Genomic DNA, 19,710 nt, shown 5'->3' on the forward strand with positions numbered 1-19,710 from the left:
AATAGCAGATGATTATAGCATAGACCTGGCGTAATGAAATTAGGTACTGTATACCAACTTATTTTTGTGTGATTAAATTTCACGTATACCGTGGGCGATGAGAATTTCTGCGAAACTTTCAAATAAGGTAAAGTGAAACTCCAGAAGTCTAGATACTTGACTAAATCTCTGCCAAAATAACCGTAGATAATTAAATTTGAAATTAAATCTGCGCTGAAATAAAGTTGGTTTTTTAGTAAATGCACAAATTAGAATAAAAATCACATTACATCCTATGAATGTTTGTAAATATCCTTTAATTATGCTTTACATTATATTTAGAACAAGGTAATATATCTTTGATGAATCAACAACTCCATGTATGATTGGATAAATAAGGACTTCATATTGTATAATATTGATAATTGTGACAGGTAATACATGATATGATTTAATACATCACATTTTCAATACATGTACAAACAAATTCATTTATCCATAGTGAATCATAACAAGCAGCTCAAGTGATGGCTACAGATAACAGTGTAATGAACAAGCATACAGGAGAAACCAGAAATAACAGCTGCAAACATTGTCATGTTTTTACTTCAGAAATTTACACAATATTCATGTGAAAACCTTCAACCATGCTTCTAACAGCATGGCTGACGTGTACACAATTTCCCACCTAAGTGGAGTTGTATTGGTCCCAGACTACAAGCAAAGGCACATTTACAAGATTTACTGAAAACTAATGGGTCAACATGACCACCTATAACATTATGACCAGATAAAAAAGCTGTACAGTTTAAGATTTCAAAACTTACTTTAAATGTATATCGTCATCCTCGATACTCTAGGAGTTCTGATCACTTACGATCTCTACACTCCTGGACAATCTCATAGAGAAATTGAAGGCAGCTCAGCGGAAAACATTTGACCAATCACAGGCTAGCAAAGATTTCCTTTGAAGACTACAGAGAGAGAGACGCCTAACATCAAAGCCACACAGTCAACCACAGTGTACCGTTATAGTGCTCTTTTGATGTACATCAAATGACTAAATTACCTGTTCTATTCTGTTGCCTTCAGTTTACTATGAGATAGTCCAGGGGTGTGGAGATCATAAGTGATCGGAACCCCTGGAATATCGAGGATGCCTTGAGATGAGCTGGCACTCTAAGGGTCTCACATATAACGTTAATAATCCGCTCTTATAAAGATATCCAGCCATTGCAGTTCAATATTGCACAAAATAAATCACAAAACCACAGAAGACAATTGTTTCTAGAGTCATTAAACAATAAAAAATTGCCATGCAACAATGTCTCCAACATCTTATACAAAAGCATAGTCTTCATTCATTTATTTTTACAAAGATTTCAACATAAATCAAGGACCTTAAATTTCTGACTTTACATGTCATTTTTGTTATTTAAGACCAATTCAAACACTTCTGTGTATCTTAGATTAATTTTTGTATTCAATTACATGTAATTCTGTAGCTCAACTCGATTTCTGCTCTTAGTCTCCTCAGAAGATCTTCCAGCATATATATGGAAGAGTATGGAAGAGAAATAAAAGAGTTACAAATCAAGTGAACGTAAGTTATATTCTAGAAGTAGAAGAAAGCAAATCAAGTCAGGCTTGTGGCTATTTTTACAAATAGCAATTATAAAACAATTTTAGGTATCAAATATCAGCACTATTATAACGTTGTAAAATCTCAATCAAATCACCCGCAGTATCCCTGCCCTACTCTAGTGGATGTAAGCCATAAAGATGGCTTGAAAGAACTAGTAAGCTTTCTGTTTGAAACACTGAGAAATGAATATTACAAAGAACTGCCATACAAAATCATGCCCTCACCAAAAACTGTATATGTCAACAATAATACAGATTTTTTTTTGGTTAATTTGTGAATTATGTCAGAAAATGTATGTACTGTATGATGTTCATTGTACACTTGTATTCTTTTAGTTGACTACAGTTCGTTTTGCTTTCTATATTTAGGATGTAAATTATTTTAAAGACATCATGCTTTACTCATTTCCAAATATGAAACCTGATAAGTGGAAGAGCAAGTAAACAAATAGAGCATGCATTTTGTTCATTTACTATGGCCTGTAAGACCAAGTTAATATTTAAACATAATAAAACTCAGGAGGTTTTAAAACACAACAGATATAAAAACTTTTCTGTTTTCTAACTAATTACAGCATGATAATTTCATTTAACATTAAAATTCATACAAAATAAAAATTAAATTGCAACATACCGGTACAAATACTTTATTATTAATAAAATGAAAATAAAACTCTATGTCAAAAATTGTAACTGACCTTAGATTTTAAATTATTATGACTCCATTATGCTCATGATAATTTAATGCACCAGTTTAATATCTTATCTACACAAAAGACTAATTCCAAGTTATCTACATTCTAACTCTAATCAAGGGTACATGGTCCAGTGCTACCTTTATAGTCTAACTTTTACTCAGGGAACTAAAGAACCTTTAATGCCATGCCTACATCCTAAATTGCGGTGCTCTACAAAACAATGCCATATTGACGACCTAACTTCTGACCTAGGTACCAGACGATCTCTACAAAGGCATTTCGCTACGCCTACCTTTACAACCTGATTCTGACCATGAAATCTAGTAAATCTCCTAATCTTCTACTAAGTATATCAGATAACTCACATATACATCCAGGGTACAGATTCTTTTGAGAGGAATAATGCAATATTAACTTCTAACATTGGTACCTAATTTATGCTATACCTACCTTTAAACCAAATTCTGACCACACAATCTAGTAAACCACCTAATCTTCTACCAAGGTTATCAGTAGAAAACTAAAAGAATCTTAATTCTACTGACAGACTGATAAAACCCTATTAAGGAATAATGCCACATCTAAATCCATTACGATGCCTACTGGCTTCTACTCATGGTAAAAATTCTTCTGATTTGATGTAATATGATGAGTCTATTTCTACAAACTAACTCCTGCCCAGAATTAAAGTTCAGTAGCAAGGGTATTTAGCAGCACTCTTAAAAGGACTACTCTGTATACTATATATTAAAAAGAATATTACCTATTTTCAAAATCTAACCTCTACTCAGTAATGGATCATTTTCCTATGTAGAGTTATCTCCCCCTGAGAGTAGGTTCTGATTGTTAGATCATTCCTTCTCGTCCTTTACTAAAATAGATGTAGTCTTAACTGTCTGTATGTACCATAACAAACAGGTCTGTATTAAATAGACTGAGTACACATCAGCTGAAAGAATTAATGCAATGTCATATCTTCTACAGCCTCAAAATCAACCACAGATGAGGATATTACCTTTCAATGTTCATTCTGTTTTCATAGAAGAAAATCTTTTTTTTGTTTACAGTATACACACAGTATATGATACACATTTCCATTTCAGATCAGCTGATTTAAGGACCTTAATCATAAACTACAAAATATTCATGGGATTATTCATGATTTAACTAGCAAATAAAGAACCATACTATCTCAAGTCTACAATCTATTCCTAAAGGTCAAGCATCTAAGATTATAACTATGTAATACTAATTATGGTTCCCAACAGTATAATTACAGAAGGAACTGGATTTTTAACAAGATTTGATTGTTAATGTAAATACTTGCAATTAACTTCTGATAGGAGTATTTAATACAGACATTAGATGAATCGTCAGTGTTAAATTATAATAAATTATTTGAAATTCTATCCTAAAATTCCAATACACAAGTTTGTTAAATAAAAGTTAATCAGGGTATAAAAATAATGATAGTTATTCCTCAGTTTAGTTTGAATGCATATATTGTAAATTCTCAAAAGTCTCAAAAAATTCTTAATTATATTTAATGACATAAGTTAGCATGTGGAATGTAGACAAATTTTCTAAGTATGGTTTTACACTTTCTCTTTTCCTAAATATTTACATAAATAATATTTTTTATTGTATAAATGTTAAATTTCAAAGTTGACATCAAAATGATACACAAACATATAAATGATGTACTTAAGCTATGTGGATTAAAAAAGAAATACAAGAAACCTTCAACACTACAAACCATCCCTTGATATATGAAGTACATTATAACGTATAACAAACTTGTGTTCACGTCGGGTGGTGACACATTCAACCTGTCTACATCAAGGTATTATAACAAAACTTCAAATTACATGTACAGTGCATCACTTTGGCGTTAAAATGTGTTACGTGTACAATATACATGCATTAGGCTGCCCTGGTCTAACAGATAACAAAACCATGGTTACGGGGTAAACACAACTAGCTGTAGCACCGACGAACATTCAAAACTGAACACAACTTCACAATTCATCTGTTAAATTAATGGAAGGTAACAATCAGGTAACACATAAAGGGCTAGTTTAACATGCAGGTAGCATTAAATCCTTGAAATAGATGTCAACATGTGATTATTATAAAATATTAATTTAATGTACATTTGTATATCATTTCAAAATTTTTAGATTTCGAAAAGAACTGGATATTTTTTCTTGCAAAAGAGGCGAAACCTGAGATATGTAAGGATATAGGTATTTACATAAATCTCATTCGAAATCATGATCATTGACTTTTTCTTAAATTAAGAAAAGAAATCCAGTAATAAGGTGATAGTGATACATCAATTATCAATTATCTTGGTACAACCTGTTCTTTAAAAGACACCATCAAACAATTTGACAATAGCTAACACCATATTAGCAGATGATCTTAATAGAAAACCAAAATGCATGTGAACTAATTGTGATTATTTTGAATCTACCATAATTGTATTTAATCAAACAGACGAAAGGAAAATGTGTTGAATCTAAAATCTATTTATGTGAAATATCTTGATTTCTGACAATTGTCATGGTATAACTAAATAGCATCCTCAATATTCCAGGTTACTATTACTGTCAATATATCCATACCTTGACTGTCATGGCAATCTGAAGGCAATGTCTATGGCAACAGATGAGACAACTAGTTTGGTCCTTTGATGTAGACTGTACATCTAAAGAATCAAATAACAATACATTCTGAGTGTAGAACTTTGAAGTAAAGTGTCACTCTCTGTTAATCTCAAAGTCTCTGGTTATTATATTAATAAGTTTTCCTCCTGTAATGCCCTCAGATTTGCTATGACATAGTCCAGGGGTGGATATGACAACAATGGTAGTAACCCCTGAAGTATCAAAGATGAATTCATAGTGGAATGCCTTAATTGTAACAAGACAAAAAGAATTTTTGGATATATCTATATTAATCAATCATTATTTAAATCCAAACAACTTATAATCTGCTTACAATACATGTTTATAGTTATAATACATGTTTCCTGGTCTTTGAAGGAGATATTTAGGTTTACATTAACCGTTGCCTCACTGCTGGCCCGCAGTGTCAGCCACTGTATCAACCATTGTGTCTCCTTCATCCTTCACTGTCACCTCCAAGTCCTTCTCCACCTTCGACTTGTCCTCACTGTCAGAATCCTAGAAATAAATCATCAGATATGCTTCTGTGTTTATACTGAGGCATGCTTATATCAAACATCTTCACAGTTAGTACACACTGACCAATATACTCAGTTTACCTTTTAATATGTACTGTGCATTCACATTTATTCAGTATAGAAGGTCATTGGAGTTTGTCATGCCACTTTAATCTACTATTAAAACTCATGCAATTTAAGGACTGAAAGTCTTGATAAACTAGCATTCAAAGCGAAAATATATGGTATTATATAAGAGGGATTAATAAATATAAATATATTATATTTACTTGTCAGTTGATTATCATTCATCAATTGTCAGTACTTAAATCAAATTATTGACGGCTTTGATTAAGTATATTATAAGATACACAATAACATTAATGTATTACACAAGATGTCATTAATATTTATTTCATACAGAATGTGTGTAAGGATGAGTTTCTACCTGTATTATTCAAGTTCCAATTTATCTGGAATAACAATAAGTTTATTCCTCTACCATTACACCATATTTATATTATTAGTTCTAATCACCAGGACACACAACACAAATCAAAGCCAAAAATCTACTTCACAACACCAATTAGCCAAACAACCTGAAAGTCAAACACAGGTCCACCTCTATTAACAAAACAATATTAAATAAGAAAACGGCATTTTAGGTAATGCCATACATATACAAAAAATATTTTGAAAAAGAAAGTTAACATAAAAATAAATAAAAAAGTAATTCAGCTAACTTTAGTTTTACATAATATAAGTTTTGATGATATTAGATAATTTCAATTGCAACTAATATGGTTTTTAATAAAAATTTGAAAAAAAAACTAGTATTATAAGTCTTATGTGTGTCTAATAACAAAATCCGACTCTTGACAAGCTAGCAGCACTTTCTAATAAGTTAATATTAAGCATTTTTATTCCATATGTTACATGCCTTGTCTAACTACTTCAAATGTATAAAATAGCATGAAATGTCTTGAGCAAATAAATTGTAATGGAAGACTAGTTGCATGATTATAAAGCTGATTCAAAATTTCTTTCATTTTTAGAAATTAAAAATTATCACCACCACAAGCAAATCAGAAACCCTCAATCAAAAAAAGAAGAAAAAAAGTAAGAAAAAAACAAACGATCTGACGTGTGGTCTTAAAGTGTCATGCATTGTCTCTGATGAGGACTATATATATTGAGGGTAAATACTGTACACTTGTATTATTTTCCTGGTTATGATAATATATAAACTGTATGTCTTAAAATGTTTCAATGGTTATATATGTATATAAATGTGATAAAATTTGACATCAGTCCATCAATCTTTAAGCGTTTATTACTTTACATAATAAATTGATTTCTATCATATCAATAATTTATTAAAATATCTGAGATCTCTGGTTATTTATGATATATATATATATTGCTGCCAGTGGGACAGGACTAGAAATGGTTGATTGACTGTAAACCAACTTTCTTTTGCGGCTACTAAATTCGCGATCTCTTATTTCAAAACAAGTTGTGAAGATTTACATTCACAGATTTAAAAGTTGAGTGGGAATTCCTATCAATATAATATAATAAAGATGTTAAATTGTAGAGATAAACTTTCGCGAATTTACTTGGATGGCGAAAAATAATTCGTACAGGAATGAAAACTGGTTTATAGAATGTGATTCTGTTAACATGTAACATAACTTCGGTAGTGAGTGACTTTGGAAGTTTGGCTGCAATTATCATGATCAACCCCAAAAAGTAATAAATGAATCAATTCAAAAGAACTTTTGAGTACTTCATTTCAGAAAAAAAAAAAAATGCCGATATTTGAATTGCAATGTAAACTGTGACGGACTGATACCAATTTGACCACGTACTGATAGGAGAGAGGAGCCGAGCGTACCTGGCAGAAGGTAAGTTATATATATGAGCCCTAGTCCATTTCCCACTCCTCATTAAAGTAGCTGGCTGGGGCATCAGAAGGCATGCCGGATGTGGAGGATTCAGAGTCAGAGGACGCATGCTCAGAGGAGTCTATGTCTATGGTATGAGATAGAGCATAGAATGATGAGTTTTTGGTGGATACACTCCTACTGTTAGTAAGATTACGAGTAGCAGATACCCTGTTAGTCAGTATATCATTTATATATTTGGAGCTGGATGATACACCACCAAATTTGCCTCGTTTTACCTCCGAGTCTGACGAGGAGTATGGCGTACTGATACTACTGCTGGAGGACGACGACGCATTCTTTTTATCACCACCTCCAGTTTTGGAATGCTGAGACTCCTGGCTGGAGTCCTGTTCTAGTGTCCAATCGGTAAACTCCATAGTCTGGCGAGGGGAATCAGAAGCATCCTTAACCTTACCCACTAACTGTAAATCATCCCCAATATAATCGTCCCATTCGAAAGTGTCCTGCACTCCATTGGAGAATAAGGAATCATCACTAGGTTCCACAAACTTTAAGCTGTTGTTTGAGGGCGAATCCATGGGAACGGCATCCTCGGGAATGGTTGTCAGATTTCTAGATGAGGTGTGTTCTGTAGGCGGTATTGTGGTGCCTTTAGAAATGTAGATCTCTCTAGCAATGTCATACTCATCTCGTGGAGATCCATCCCCACCATCCTTAGCACCGTCACTATGCTCCGATGTAATACTAGATTTCATGCTAAAAGCATCCTCTATGCTCTCCTTTAGCATTCGTAATTTATCAGCCTCACTTCCATTAATGGCCGTAGCGTTGTCCTGCTGTTCATCATCAGATCTGTTAAGTTCAACAAATTCTACACTGTTAGCACTAGTACAGCTATTTGTATCGTCCTCATCATCAGTCATCTCTGTATTCATCACCGTGTTCCTTTCACTCAATATATCCTCCCCGAACTTGGTAGGCGTAATTTGTAAATTTCTGGTCTCGCTGTTCTCCAGTGATGTGTCTGCAGAGAAAAATTCACTTCCCAGATTCGTACTAGCTGCTGTTACATACTCTGATGATATGTTTCTGGAAACAGGGGTACTGGTCAGCTGGAATGAAGAACCACCCAAAGACATAGCTTTCTCATGCATTGTCACAATCACTTTATCTGCATCTTCTTCTGTTTGAAAGCTTGGAGGTTCAGAAGTGGGCTCTTTCACTGTCCCACCATCATTACTTTTATCTGCAATGATAATGGATGGCTCATTATCTGTGAAATTTAGATCAGTTCCTTCAGTCTTAGATATTTTGAAACTGTCATCATCAGCAGTATTTCCAATAGTCACAACACTATTTTCTTTATCAATGTCTTTAGTAGTGGGTACTTGATTTGTATCTACAGGTTCTTTTGAAGCAGCAATACCAGCATCATTAGGTGAGGCACTTTCCCATTTTGAATCAAACTCTGAATGCAACTCTTTTTCACGGTCCTGCATTATCTGGGACATCAAGGCACTAATATCTTCCATTGTAGGTCTCTCTTCTGGCACAATCCAGCAAAACTGCATCACTTCATTTCTATACAAAGTTGAGAAAAATGTAAATAATGGTTGTTACTAACAAATTATAATTTCTTGATACAATATAATTTATAATCATCATTTGTGTATTCTTCCAATAATGACATCTCATTCTGAAAGATTTTTTTGGATTAGAAATCACTGTTAGCAGTTTACCTTAATTAAACATGGACACATATCTTTAGAACTATAAATCTTTGAAAAATAAATATGGACTTATTACAAAATCATTCGTCGAAGTACATCTATATATTAACTTATTTATTTAAATATTTATTCCTTTTAACAATTGAAGTTCACTAATCAATAAATTCTTCAAATCATTGCTACGAATATTTTGAGTACCAGTACATCTGACTTACACTCTCTGTTTCGTCCGCCCTTGTGAAGGAGTTGTAGGAAGTTTGAGCAGACGGTCAATGACCACCTTTTGGAGAACCTCCTCATCCTTCAGAGAGCTGTACGGGAGTTTAGCCATCTCTATTACCTCCCAAACGGCCACTCCGTACGACCAGACATTAGAGGGCTTGGTAAACTCTGACACTTGCCATATCTGTTGATTCAGAGCGAGAGTCTCTGGCGCCATCCATCGCACAGGAAGCAGATCTCGACCAGTGTCGTAATAATCCTCCTGTAGGTAAATACTTGTTCATTTGAATTTGTGTTTGGCTTTAAATTCATAATGAGAATAAGACAAACATTTTCTGATAATTCTGTCTTTATGCAAAGAAAATGCTTTCAAATGTTTTAGTAGACAAAATAATACATGTACACACTCAAAAATTATATAAATTTACTTGAATGCAGGTTGTAAATAGCTATTCATCAGTACCAATGTTTAATGAGCAACAGGAACCTGATCATATCTTTTCCCTTTGTAAAATCTTTTTGAAATATATTGCTCTCCTGTAGGCTCCTTGTGTGTGTCGTCCTTGCTACATTCTACCTACCCTGTGTTGGTCTTCAGAAATTCCATAGTCTCCTACTTTCACTTTAAAGTTTGCCATCACCAAGCAGTTGCGACATGAGAAGTCACTGTAAAAGGAATTTATCTAAGGTAAGTATTTTATAAGATTTTCCCTAGAATGAGCTAGTGGAAGAAATATCATATTAGTGAAGATAGAACTTGAAGAAAAAGTACCCAGAGTTGTTTTAGTGTAAACTGAATTCTGAGATCAAGCAACAAGAGGCCCAGAGGGCCTGTATCGCTCACCTGCTTTTTTTTTGTATTTATCACAAAGACTCTGACAAAGAGAAAAATTAGCAAAATTGACTCCGAAAGTTTAATTTTGAATCACAACCATATAATGATGCTATTGATATCATACAAATATGCTATCCAATACATTGGTTCAGAGAGGAAGTAATTTATAAGAAAATAGTAGCCTAATTGACCTTTTTGACGCCGCATCTATTGCCGTCTAAGGCACTGGGGGTCAGCCCTATCATTTGCACAATTTTTAATACCCACCCTATAACGATACTATCATTGCATTATGAGTGCAATCGCACGCTTAGCTTCAGAGAAGAAGTCGTTTATATGGAAATAGCCAAATTGGCCCCTTTTGACCCCGCCCCTCATGCCCCCGTGGAGTCAGCCCCATCATTTGTACAATTTTGAATCCCCACCCTATAAGGATGCTACCATTGCATTATGGATGCTATCCCATGCTTGGTTTCAGAGAAGAAATTGTTTATATGGAAATAGCCAAATTGACCCCTTTTGACCCCGCCCCTCGGCCCTATCATTTGTACAATTTTGAATCCCCCCTATAACGATACTACCAATGCATTTTGAGTGCTATCTCATGCTTAGTTTCAGAGAAGAAGTCGTTTATATGGAAATAGCCAAATTGATCCCTTTTGGTCCCGCCCCTCAGGCCCCTGGGGGGTCAGCCCCATCATTTGTACAATTTTTAGTTAGTAGCCCATAAGGATGCTACCAGTCAAATTTTGTTGAAATCTGACCAGCGGTTATTGAGAAGAAGTTGATTGTTGACGGACGCCGAACGCCGGAAGCTGCGGTATCCCATAATCTCACCTTGGTCCTTTGGACCAGGTGAGCTAACAAGTAAATCAGGCTTACAGAAAATGTAAATTAGTGTCCAAGTGCTCCGAGTTAAAGCTTAGTCAGACTTTCTTGTCTATATACTGTAAACCAACTTAATTTTGTGGTGACTTAATTTTGTGTCTTTATGTCTTTTTATCTTTTTTGCACCAATTTAGAGTCATAAATTACTACTGTACTAATGCCTAGCACTTATCTGCAGTGATTTCTACTTGCCCGCAAAAAAATTGGTGGTTTACAGTACAGTGTAGACATGACATGTTTATGAGACATCTAAAGATTCAGTTAGAGCTATGTGTAAGACTTACTGATAGATATTAAAGACGTATCATTATTATATATGAGTGTGTTTTTTCAATAGAAGTATCATTCTAAGTCCGACTTACTGGTGTATATAGCCGTACTGGTGTAGACAGGACAGACCAGCAGCCATGTCTAACATAAACTGTAGTAAGACGCCTCTCTTTACCAAATCTTCTTCCTCATGGCGATGGCGCTTCAGATAGCTCTTCAAGTCACCCTGTAAAAGAAATAACATACAAGTACATGAATCATTCCCAAACCAATATTTTAAAAATATTTTCAAAACCTTTTCAACAAATGAAAGAAATCAAACCTTTTCAACAAATGTAAGAAATCAAAAGTGCAACAAATTTGTTTTGTGATAAGATCAAATTGTATCTAAAGATGAACTTACATACAATCAAACAAAGATGAAGCTGAATAACCAGAATAAACTAATTTTTTCATGAAATATGTTATACATGATACAGCTTCTAACCTTTGGGATATGAGACTTACGTGAGGAGCATGCTCCAGGATGACAATGAATGGATACGTCTCTGTACACTGACCAAGGAGGCTGACTACGTTACAGTGATCCAATTCTCTGTTAGAAAAATAAATGTGGTGTCATCTTTTCAAATAAATGAGGTGTTATATTTTACATGTTATTATTATCAGAAAGCGAAACAAACTGAAGGTTTGAGAACAGAGAAATGTTTCATTAGTCAAAACTCAAAAGTTATCTTTAGTTTTACCAATATATGTGCACGATATAAATACTTGTACATTGCCATACATTGACTTACCATATGTAACAGTTTTGTTTTACCTGTAAGTTACTATACACTTCACAGGTTAAATCACCAGTGGAACACAGAGGTGTGCAAAATGAGATAAAATCTATGATATAGGATTGAGATAAAATCTACAAATTATTTTACTGAAAGCTCTTTGTTATTACAGAGAGTGATATTCAATTGTTACCTAAATGGTACCATCTCCTCCAGGAATAGCTGTCTATCTGCCAGAGCTGCATCATCCTTTAAAAGTTTGACTATCACACGACTCCTTTTAGATCCCGCCAAAATTCTTTCTGCATCACCAACTAAAACCTGAAATAGACAAGAAAGCTATATTGTATGAAAAGAGACAAAGGTCTAATGGAGATCTCGAAATTAATTCCTCATATTTCTTTTCCATAAATATCAATTACACCTGTCAACCTCCTGTCATCCTCTGTACTCCAAGGGTTACTATCACTGATGTTATATCCACCCCTTGATTATCTCATAGTAAAACTGGAGGCAGTTCAGGAGAAAAAAACTGACCAATCACAGGCCTGCAGAAACTTCCTTCGAATACAGAGATAGGGGTGCCCAACTTCAAACGCTATACAATTCCTTTGATGTACATCCAGTCTCCAGTTTTACCATCAGATAGTCCAGGGGTGGATATACTGTCAGTAATAGTAACCCCTGGAGTATTGAAGATGACCTCCTGTCGGTCATTCAGTTTATGGATCAGACATGTACACATAGTCAATTAACATAATGAATACAAACAATACAAAGTTTGGATAACAACACTTACATTAGGTAATACTTCTTGATAAAGTATAATATAGTCAAAAATAAATAGAAAGAGAAATGTACAATATTAAATCAAATACGAAAAATAAAGAGCGATTATAACAGTGAATCTAGCATCTGATGATAGAAATCTACTTGTTACACAACAAGTATAACTTACTTGTCCAAACCATCCAAGTCCAAGTTCTTTTATAAATGTCAGCTGAACTCTCTGGAATGGTTTGTATGTAGCTGTAAAACAAATATCAGAATTAATGATAATATTTCACTAATATCAGTTCTGAGCATATCATAAAATTCTAGTACAAGTGTTATAAAGTTAATGCCTATCCCAACCTTAAAACAGTTTTAAACAAAGGATTGCCTATAAGTTTCATATTCTTATATAATGTATATATATCAAATAAAAAAAATGTTACAAAATAATTTAAAGTGCTATAACCATCAATTCGTGACTGATAAAATTAATCACTTTATCTTATTCAGGCAATTTAAACATCTGTTATATCTGTCCAGATTCATTAAAATACCTTGCGGGTAATAGCATGATGAAGGTATACATACTGATTTGACGTGCTGCCTCCTTCTGCCAATCTTTATCCACATAAGTTATCCGTGGCCTGAGTGCTGTAGCAGCTACAGTTTTAGCGAGGATGTCAGGCAAAGGTTCAAAGGTCACATTAGAAACAATGGAAGAGTCCCCCGATTCATTGGTCGGGGACATAGAATAGTCATGACCAGCCTCTTCGTCATTCTCAAATGACTAAATAAAAGAAGAACAAACAAGGACATAGTCATTCAGATCCCCCGCCAATGGAGATATCAAAGCTGAAGTAAGTTTGATTGTGGAGACTTATGTGTATGAAAAAAACCAGGAAAAAGGAAGTTGAGCTAAAGAAAGATGGTGTATAATTCAAGTAGAGCGGGGCTGCAATTGTTGAATCAGGTATACAGCCTTGTCGTTTATATTAGACTATATACACAAAGATGGGTGGAGTTTTGCAAAGTAACATTTACCATTTACCATGATATTTTCAGCAATGTTTCCATGGTAACGGAAAAAGTGCAAAAAATGAAAACCTAAAAATAGCAAAAGGTACAACTTGACCATAAAAAGAATGTGTCTATGAAGTTTCGTGGAAATATCTCTGCTGGTTTTAGAGTTATGCTCCGGAAATGAACCTGCTACAAAAATATGATATTTTCAGCAATGTTTCTATAGTTACAGAAAAAAGAACGAAAAGTGAAAACCTAAAAATAGCAAAAGGCACTACTAGACCATTAGAACAATGTATCTATGAAGTTTCATGGAAATATCTCTGCTGGTTTTAGAGGTGTGCTCCGGAAACGATTCTTACGCAAAAATCTGACATTTTCAGCAATGTTTCCATGGTTACAGAAAAAAGTACAAAAAGTGAAAACCTTAAAATAGCAAAAGGCACTACTAGACCATAAGACTAATGTGCCTATGAAGTTTCATGGAAATATCTCTGCTGGTTTTAGAGTTGTGCTCCGGAAACGATTCTTGCACAAAAATATGATATTTTCAGCAATGTTTCTATAGTTACAGAAAAAAGCACGAAAAGTGAAAACCTAAAAATAGCAAAAGGCACTACTAGACCATAAGAACAATGTATCTATGAAGTTTCATGGAAATATCTCTGCTGGTTTTAGAGGTGTGCTCCGGAAACGATTCTTGCACAAAAATCTGCCATTTCAGCAATGTTTCCATGGTTACAGAAAAAAGTACAAAAACTGAAAACCTTAAAATAGCAAAAGGCACTACTAGACTATAAGACCAATATGTCTATGAAGTTTCGTGGAAATATCTCTTCTGGTTTTAGAGTTATGCTCCGGAAACGAACCTTGTACAAAATATGATATTTTCAGCAATGTTTCCATGGTTACGGAAAAAATGCAGACAATGAAAACCTAAAAATAGCAAAAGGCACTACTAGACCATTAGACCAATGTGTGTATGAAGTTTCGTGGAAATATTTCTGCTGGTTTTAGAGTTATGCTCCGGAAACCATTCGTACGGACGGACGGACGGACGGACGGACGGACGGAACCCATTTGTATATTTGGATAAAAAAAATATATGTAATTCTAAATCAGTTGGGAGAACAGTTTGGCTGCTGTGTTATAATCTATAATAAAAAAATTCTTTGTTGAGCTACTCATTGCAGATCTACTTCATCAACCTAAATCCATTTATTAACGACAATCATATGACTTAATCAACAATAAGAAGTCTCAACAAAATTTATATAATATTGAAACTAAAAATGACTTTAGTGTACTTACTGAGAACGGGGCTGATCGCTTGAAAAGATGGCACAAGCAACCGAAAACAAGTGTGACAGAGCACAAGGCAAAGCCTGCTCCGAGGATCACTGCTATTTCCAACATCTCATTGCTGTAGTTTCTCCATTATGTCTGAAACACAGCAGATAGAATAATTATACAAACTGTTGTCAACCTCTTTATCAATGGATTAGCTATATGTCTTGTGAGGTTGTGAATGATTATCTTCGGACATAATTCACAAATCAATACAACTGTAATACAGAATTTTGTTATTCTGTACTCGGACACTAATCATAAAAACAAAAAGTTATTTTTAGAACATTTAATTAATCAGGATGTCATTCAAAAAGATCAGATATGTTCCACAAACTGAAGCTGGACATCGATCAGTTTCATAATTATTTTGATAACACCAATGTTTAAAAGCTGATCAAGTATACATACAAGATCTAGAGAATATCATAATAAAACAAATCAATACAGTATTTAACATTGTACCATAACTTAAGATTGTGTCTGTACAGTCATGGGGGTACCAGCATACTGCTGTAACTGAACTTAATTACGGTGATCTATCAGCTTGCAACATCAGTTTGTTTTAATTGTTACAATTCAAGTCTAAGCCAAACAAGAAAAACACAGCTTGAGACTATTACTTGTTCAGTAATACAAAAAAGTACATTGTACTATGTTTTGTACATATGTTGAATTAATTGATAACATATAAGGATCCCTATAACATGGAATTAATTTTTATCAGTTTGGCTGTGATTCAGTGCTGTATATTCTTATGACCACTGGTTTATGTTTGTACTGGGCAATGTATTGTACATTATAGGTTTTTTTTATTGGTGGATAGAAGTGCACTGTGTATTTGGATGAGGGTCAAATTGCTATATACTCATGACTCATTATGATCACAGACTTACCAATGGTATCATTTCATTTGACATGAAACACAAGATACATATAGTTACTCCAATTAAAGCATTACATGTTCAACTAATGACACTTAAGCAGAATGGAGTTTTTAAGAATTTCTGTAACTCATCCTGTGGACTCAGAGTCTCCTTAGATAGATTATAAAAGTGTTTTAGATTCCATAAAAAATGTGAAATATGTACTTTGATTCAAAGCACATTTATTTAAATGAGAAATGACAAACAAATAATATTTTGATAGGCAAATATCTAAAAAATATACAAAAACAATCTAGCAATATAAATATAGATCCTATCTTATCAAACATAATCTGCAGTACTACATTTGTATCATCCTATGTATTGCTATATATTTTGCCAACAGTTTCGATTACTTCCTTGTCCCATATTTGTATCTTGCAGTAGACTCGGATATTTTCATATCTAAGAGTCTATAGAATACTTATTCAATTGTCAGAAGTAGAGAGAAAAGCTTGAGCGATGTATGTATGTATGTACTATACTGGGACCCAACCAGTAGTCGTGATAGCTGCAATGACGTAGCTCTGAACGACGGACGGAAGATTTCTGACAGATGGTCGTTGTCAGAGCTACGATTCCGTCCCATTGACCGTAGTGTTGCAAAACAGCCAGCGCTGAAAATGTTGCATTTCACGTGTGTCATGTAATTTTGTAATTAAATTCAACAATATCAAACATTTTAAAGATAAACTGATTATTTATTTACCCACCTCCATGTCTAAATTATGTTTTAAAGCACTTTTGAATGGCTCACATCTCCGACACGGCTCACTTGATGCCATGATGCTTCTCGTTAGAAAGTCTCGCGCTCCAAATATGGCAATTAGTACCATATATGGAATGACCTACAAATTTTCACTACGAAAGAAATATAATGTCATAAAGTTTTAAACATGAACTTTAAAAATTCTTTTTCGCTAAATTTTAAATAATACTTACATTTTTTCAGTCCCATCATGTTTATTCTTAGTTTGTTGGCTTTTAAAAACGTTTAAACATATTTTACCTGTTGAGTGTTTCATTTCGTCACGGTTTCCGGTAAATCAAACATGGCGGCGTATTTGAACAGATCGAATTATACATGTGTTGTGTTTGCCTTGGATTTTACCACTAATAGTTGATGAAACATTATAATCGAAAGGTTTGTGAATTGAATATTGATCATAGTTGTCATAACAATACAGTTACATAAGGATATTATCCAAAAAATATATTTTTATCAGTCTCAAAGTGCGCATGTGAATCACAGCGGGGCTTGCAACACTAGCGGCAACGGGGTGGAATTCATACCCTGTCGGGAACCGGAGTGGAGGCAGGGTATGATTATTTGTTCTATAGTCATGACAGAACAATAGTCATGATTGTGTGCATATTCTACTGTGCATCCAGATTTCCAAATGTCTGGAGCTGTTGACGAATACTTCATGATGGTGTTGTTTTGTTTATGTGGAAATAATGTGTTTCACTGTTTCTTGCGATGTAAACAATTAAATTTTTCCTAAATCATGCTACTGGTAGGGTCCCAGTATGTATAACCAGAAACACATATACATATGTATAGATGTTTCTGATATAACTGTTGGGTCAGGACTATTTACACAGCAGAAGGCTAGCCCTATAGCTAGCCATTTGTCAAACAATATTCTGACAGGAAGAACAAAAATCGATTGTAAAAAAAATATGAAAATGAAATTCTCCAATAAGCGATCATGCGATCATATACATTGACTTCAGAGCGATGAATCGATTTGACCACACGGCAGCAGTAGGATTATGAGGTAACACCTGTGCCGAAGGCTCACCGTGACTGATTGTCACTGGACCAAATCACAGCAATGACATTTCATATGCTTGTTTTGTTTCGTTAGAACAGGAATACTATTTTCAAAAATATCTGCATTCGGGAAAAAATGATCAATTGGTGGAAAAACGCATTATGATTTTGCTTACTCTACGACTTGAATTACAGGGAGGCGTGTCATCACATTCCAGTCTTCATTCCCTCTTCTTCGTTTCGTCTGCCATTTTTGTTTTCTGTTCGGAACATTTCGGGCTTTTACATAGAATCCCAGTTAAAACGGCCCCACTGTTAAAACGGCCCCAGTCAGAACGGCCCCACTGCAATAACGGCCCCAGTCAGAACGGCCCCGTTACAAAAAATGTTTAAAAAAAGGAACACATGTTTATTTCAGCTTATATTCAGCGTTGATTTCGTTTATTTTATTTATAAGAATTTATATATTGTCTTGTACATTATAATGATAGAAAAATACGAAACACGGCACCAAGGACGTATATGAGACATATAAATCCTTGACGGCACTAATTTGTAACTAATCATTTCATCATACATGTAGAATTTATGCCTAGATATTCTACATTGCTTGTTACAGTGAAATTGTTTAATATCTTTGATAGGTTTTCTTGCTGTGTTTTGTTCTTTCTTTTGTACAACGTATTTTTTTCAAATTGGAAACTATTTATTCTAACAACACTACATTGTAAATTATACACCTCTGTAAAACATTTCTTTGGCAGAATAAATGTTAAATTATGGATACTTTTGTTTCTGATATTTTATTATTAGATCAAGGAATGATCAAATTGGACGAAATTGCCGTGAAATTGGTCACGGTTCTAGCGATGTACATTTAGTTTTTAGGTCATCTGACCGAAGGTCAGGATGACCTATTGTCATCGTGTTTCGTCCGTCGTCGTGCGCCGTGCGCCGTCCGCCGTCCGCCGTGCGTCGTGCGTAAGACTATTTATACAAAAGCCTACTCCTCCTTCATTCTTTGATGGATTTTATCCATATTTGGTTTGAAACATCATTGGGGAAGGACAATCATATTTTATATAAATGAGCCTGGTCCGACCCCTAGGGGCTGAGGGGTGGGGCACCAAAAGGGCAAATTTTCTTATTTTAAGCTTTAAAATCCTACTCCTCCTTCATCCTTGGATGGATTTCATCCATATTTGGTGTGAAACTTCATTAGGGAAGGACAATCATATTTTATATAAATGAGCATGGTCCGACCCCTAGGGTCAGAGGGGCAGGGCCTCAAAAGGGCAAATTTTCTTAATTTTAGCTTTAAAATCCTACTCCTCCTTCATCCTTGGATGGATTTCATCCATATTTGGTTTGAAACATCATTGGGGAAGGACAATCATATTTTATATAAATGAGCCTGGTCCGACCCCTAGGGGCTGAGGGGTGGGGCCCCAAAAGGGCAAATTTTCTTATTTTAGCTTTAAATTCCTACTCCTCCTTCATCCTTTGATGGATTTCATCCATATTTGGTGTGAAACTTCATTAGGGAAGGACAATCATATTTTATATAAATGAGCATGGTCCGACCCCTAGGGTCAGAGGGGCAGGGCCTCAAAAGGGCAAATTTTCTTAATTTTAGCTTTAAAATCCTACTCCTCCTTCATCCTTTGATGGATTTCATCCATATTTGGTGTGAAACTTCATAAGGGAAGGACAATCATATT

The 19,710-nt window shown here is 34.4% G+C and overlaps 1 protein-coding gene across 2 annotated transcripts; it reads right to left on the bottom strand.

The window, feature by feature from the left end:
* Positions 1–277: 277 nt before the first annotated feature.
* Positions 278–18,260, bottom strand: LOC138323043 (serine/threonine-protein kinase LMTK2-like). Of its 2 annotated transcripts, none has more exons than XM_069267370.1 (11): positions 18,166–18,260; positions 15,251–15,382; positions 13,508–13,706; positions 13,104–13,174; positions 12,339–12,466; positions 11,871–11,958; positions 11,456–11,589; positions 9,952–10,036; positions 9,364–9,632; positions 7,694–8,999; positions 278–5,509 (listed from the first exon to the last, which is right to left on the bottom strand). In XM_069267370.1, exons 2-11 carry the CDS (start codon positions 15,353–15,355, stop codon positions 5,399–5,401), a joined length of 2,496 nt encoding a protein of 831 aa, XP_069123471.1. In that variant the 5' UTR covers positions 15,356–15,382; positions 18,166–18,260; the 3' UTR covers positions 278–5,398. The 2 variants fall into 2 exon arrangements, with proteins under 2 accessions (XP_069123471.1, XP_069123470.1); XM_069267369.1 differs by having other exon boundaries at positions 7,406–8,999.
* Between the last annotated feature and the right edge of the window lie 1,450 nt (positions 18,261–19,710).

This window comes from Argopecten irradians, chromosome 5 (genome assembly GCF_041381155.1).
Source record: "Argopecten irradians isolate NY chromosome 5, Ai_NY, whole genome shotgun sequence".
In the NCBI taxonomy this organism is placed as follows: domain Eukaryota; kingdom Metazoa; phylum Mollusca; class Bivalvia; order Pectinida; family Pectinidae; genus Argopecten; species Argopecten irradians.

Bases quoted from the DNA above. Each gene is read 5' to 3' on its own strand.
- LOC138323043 (XM_069267369.1), bottom strand. From the start codon at position 15,355: ATGTTGGAAATAGCAGTGATCCTCGGAGCAGGCTTTGCCTTGTGCTCT. The intron at 13,707-15,250 runs GTAAGTACACTA...TCTTTTATTTAG, and splicing joins AGCGATCAGCCCCGTTCTCA to TCATTTGAGAATGACGAAGA. The intron at 12,467-13,103 runs GTAAGTTATACT...TGTCTATTTCAG, and splicing joins GACTTGGATGGTTTGGACAA to GTTTTAGTTGGTGATGCAGA.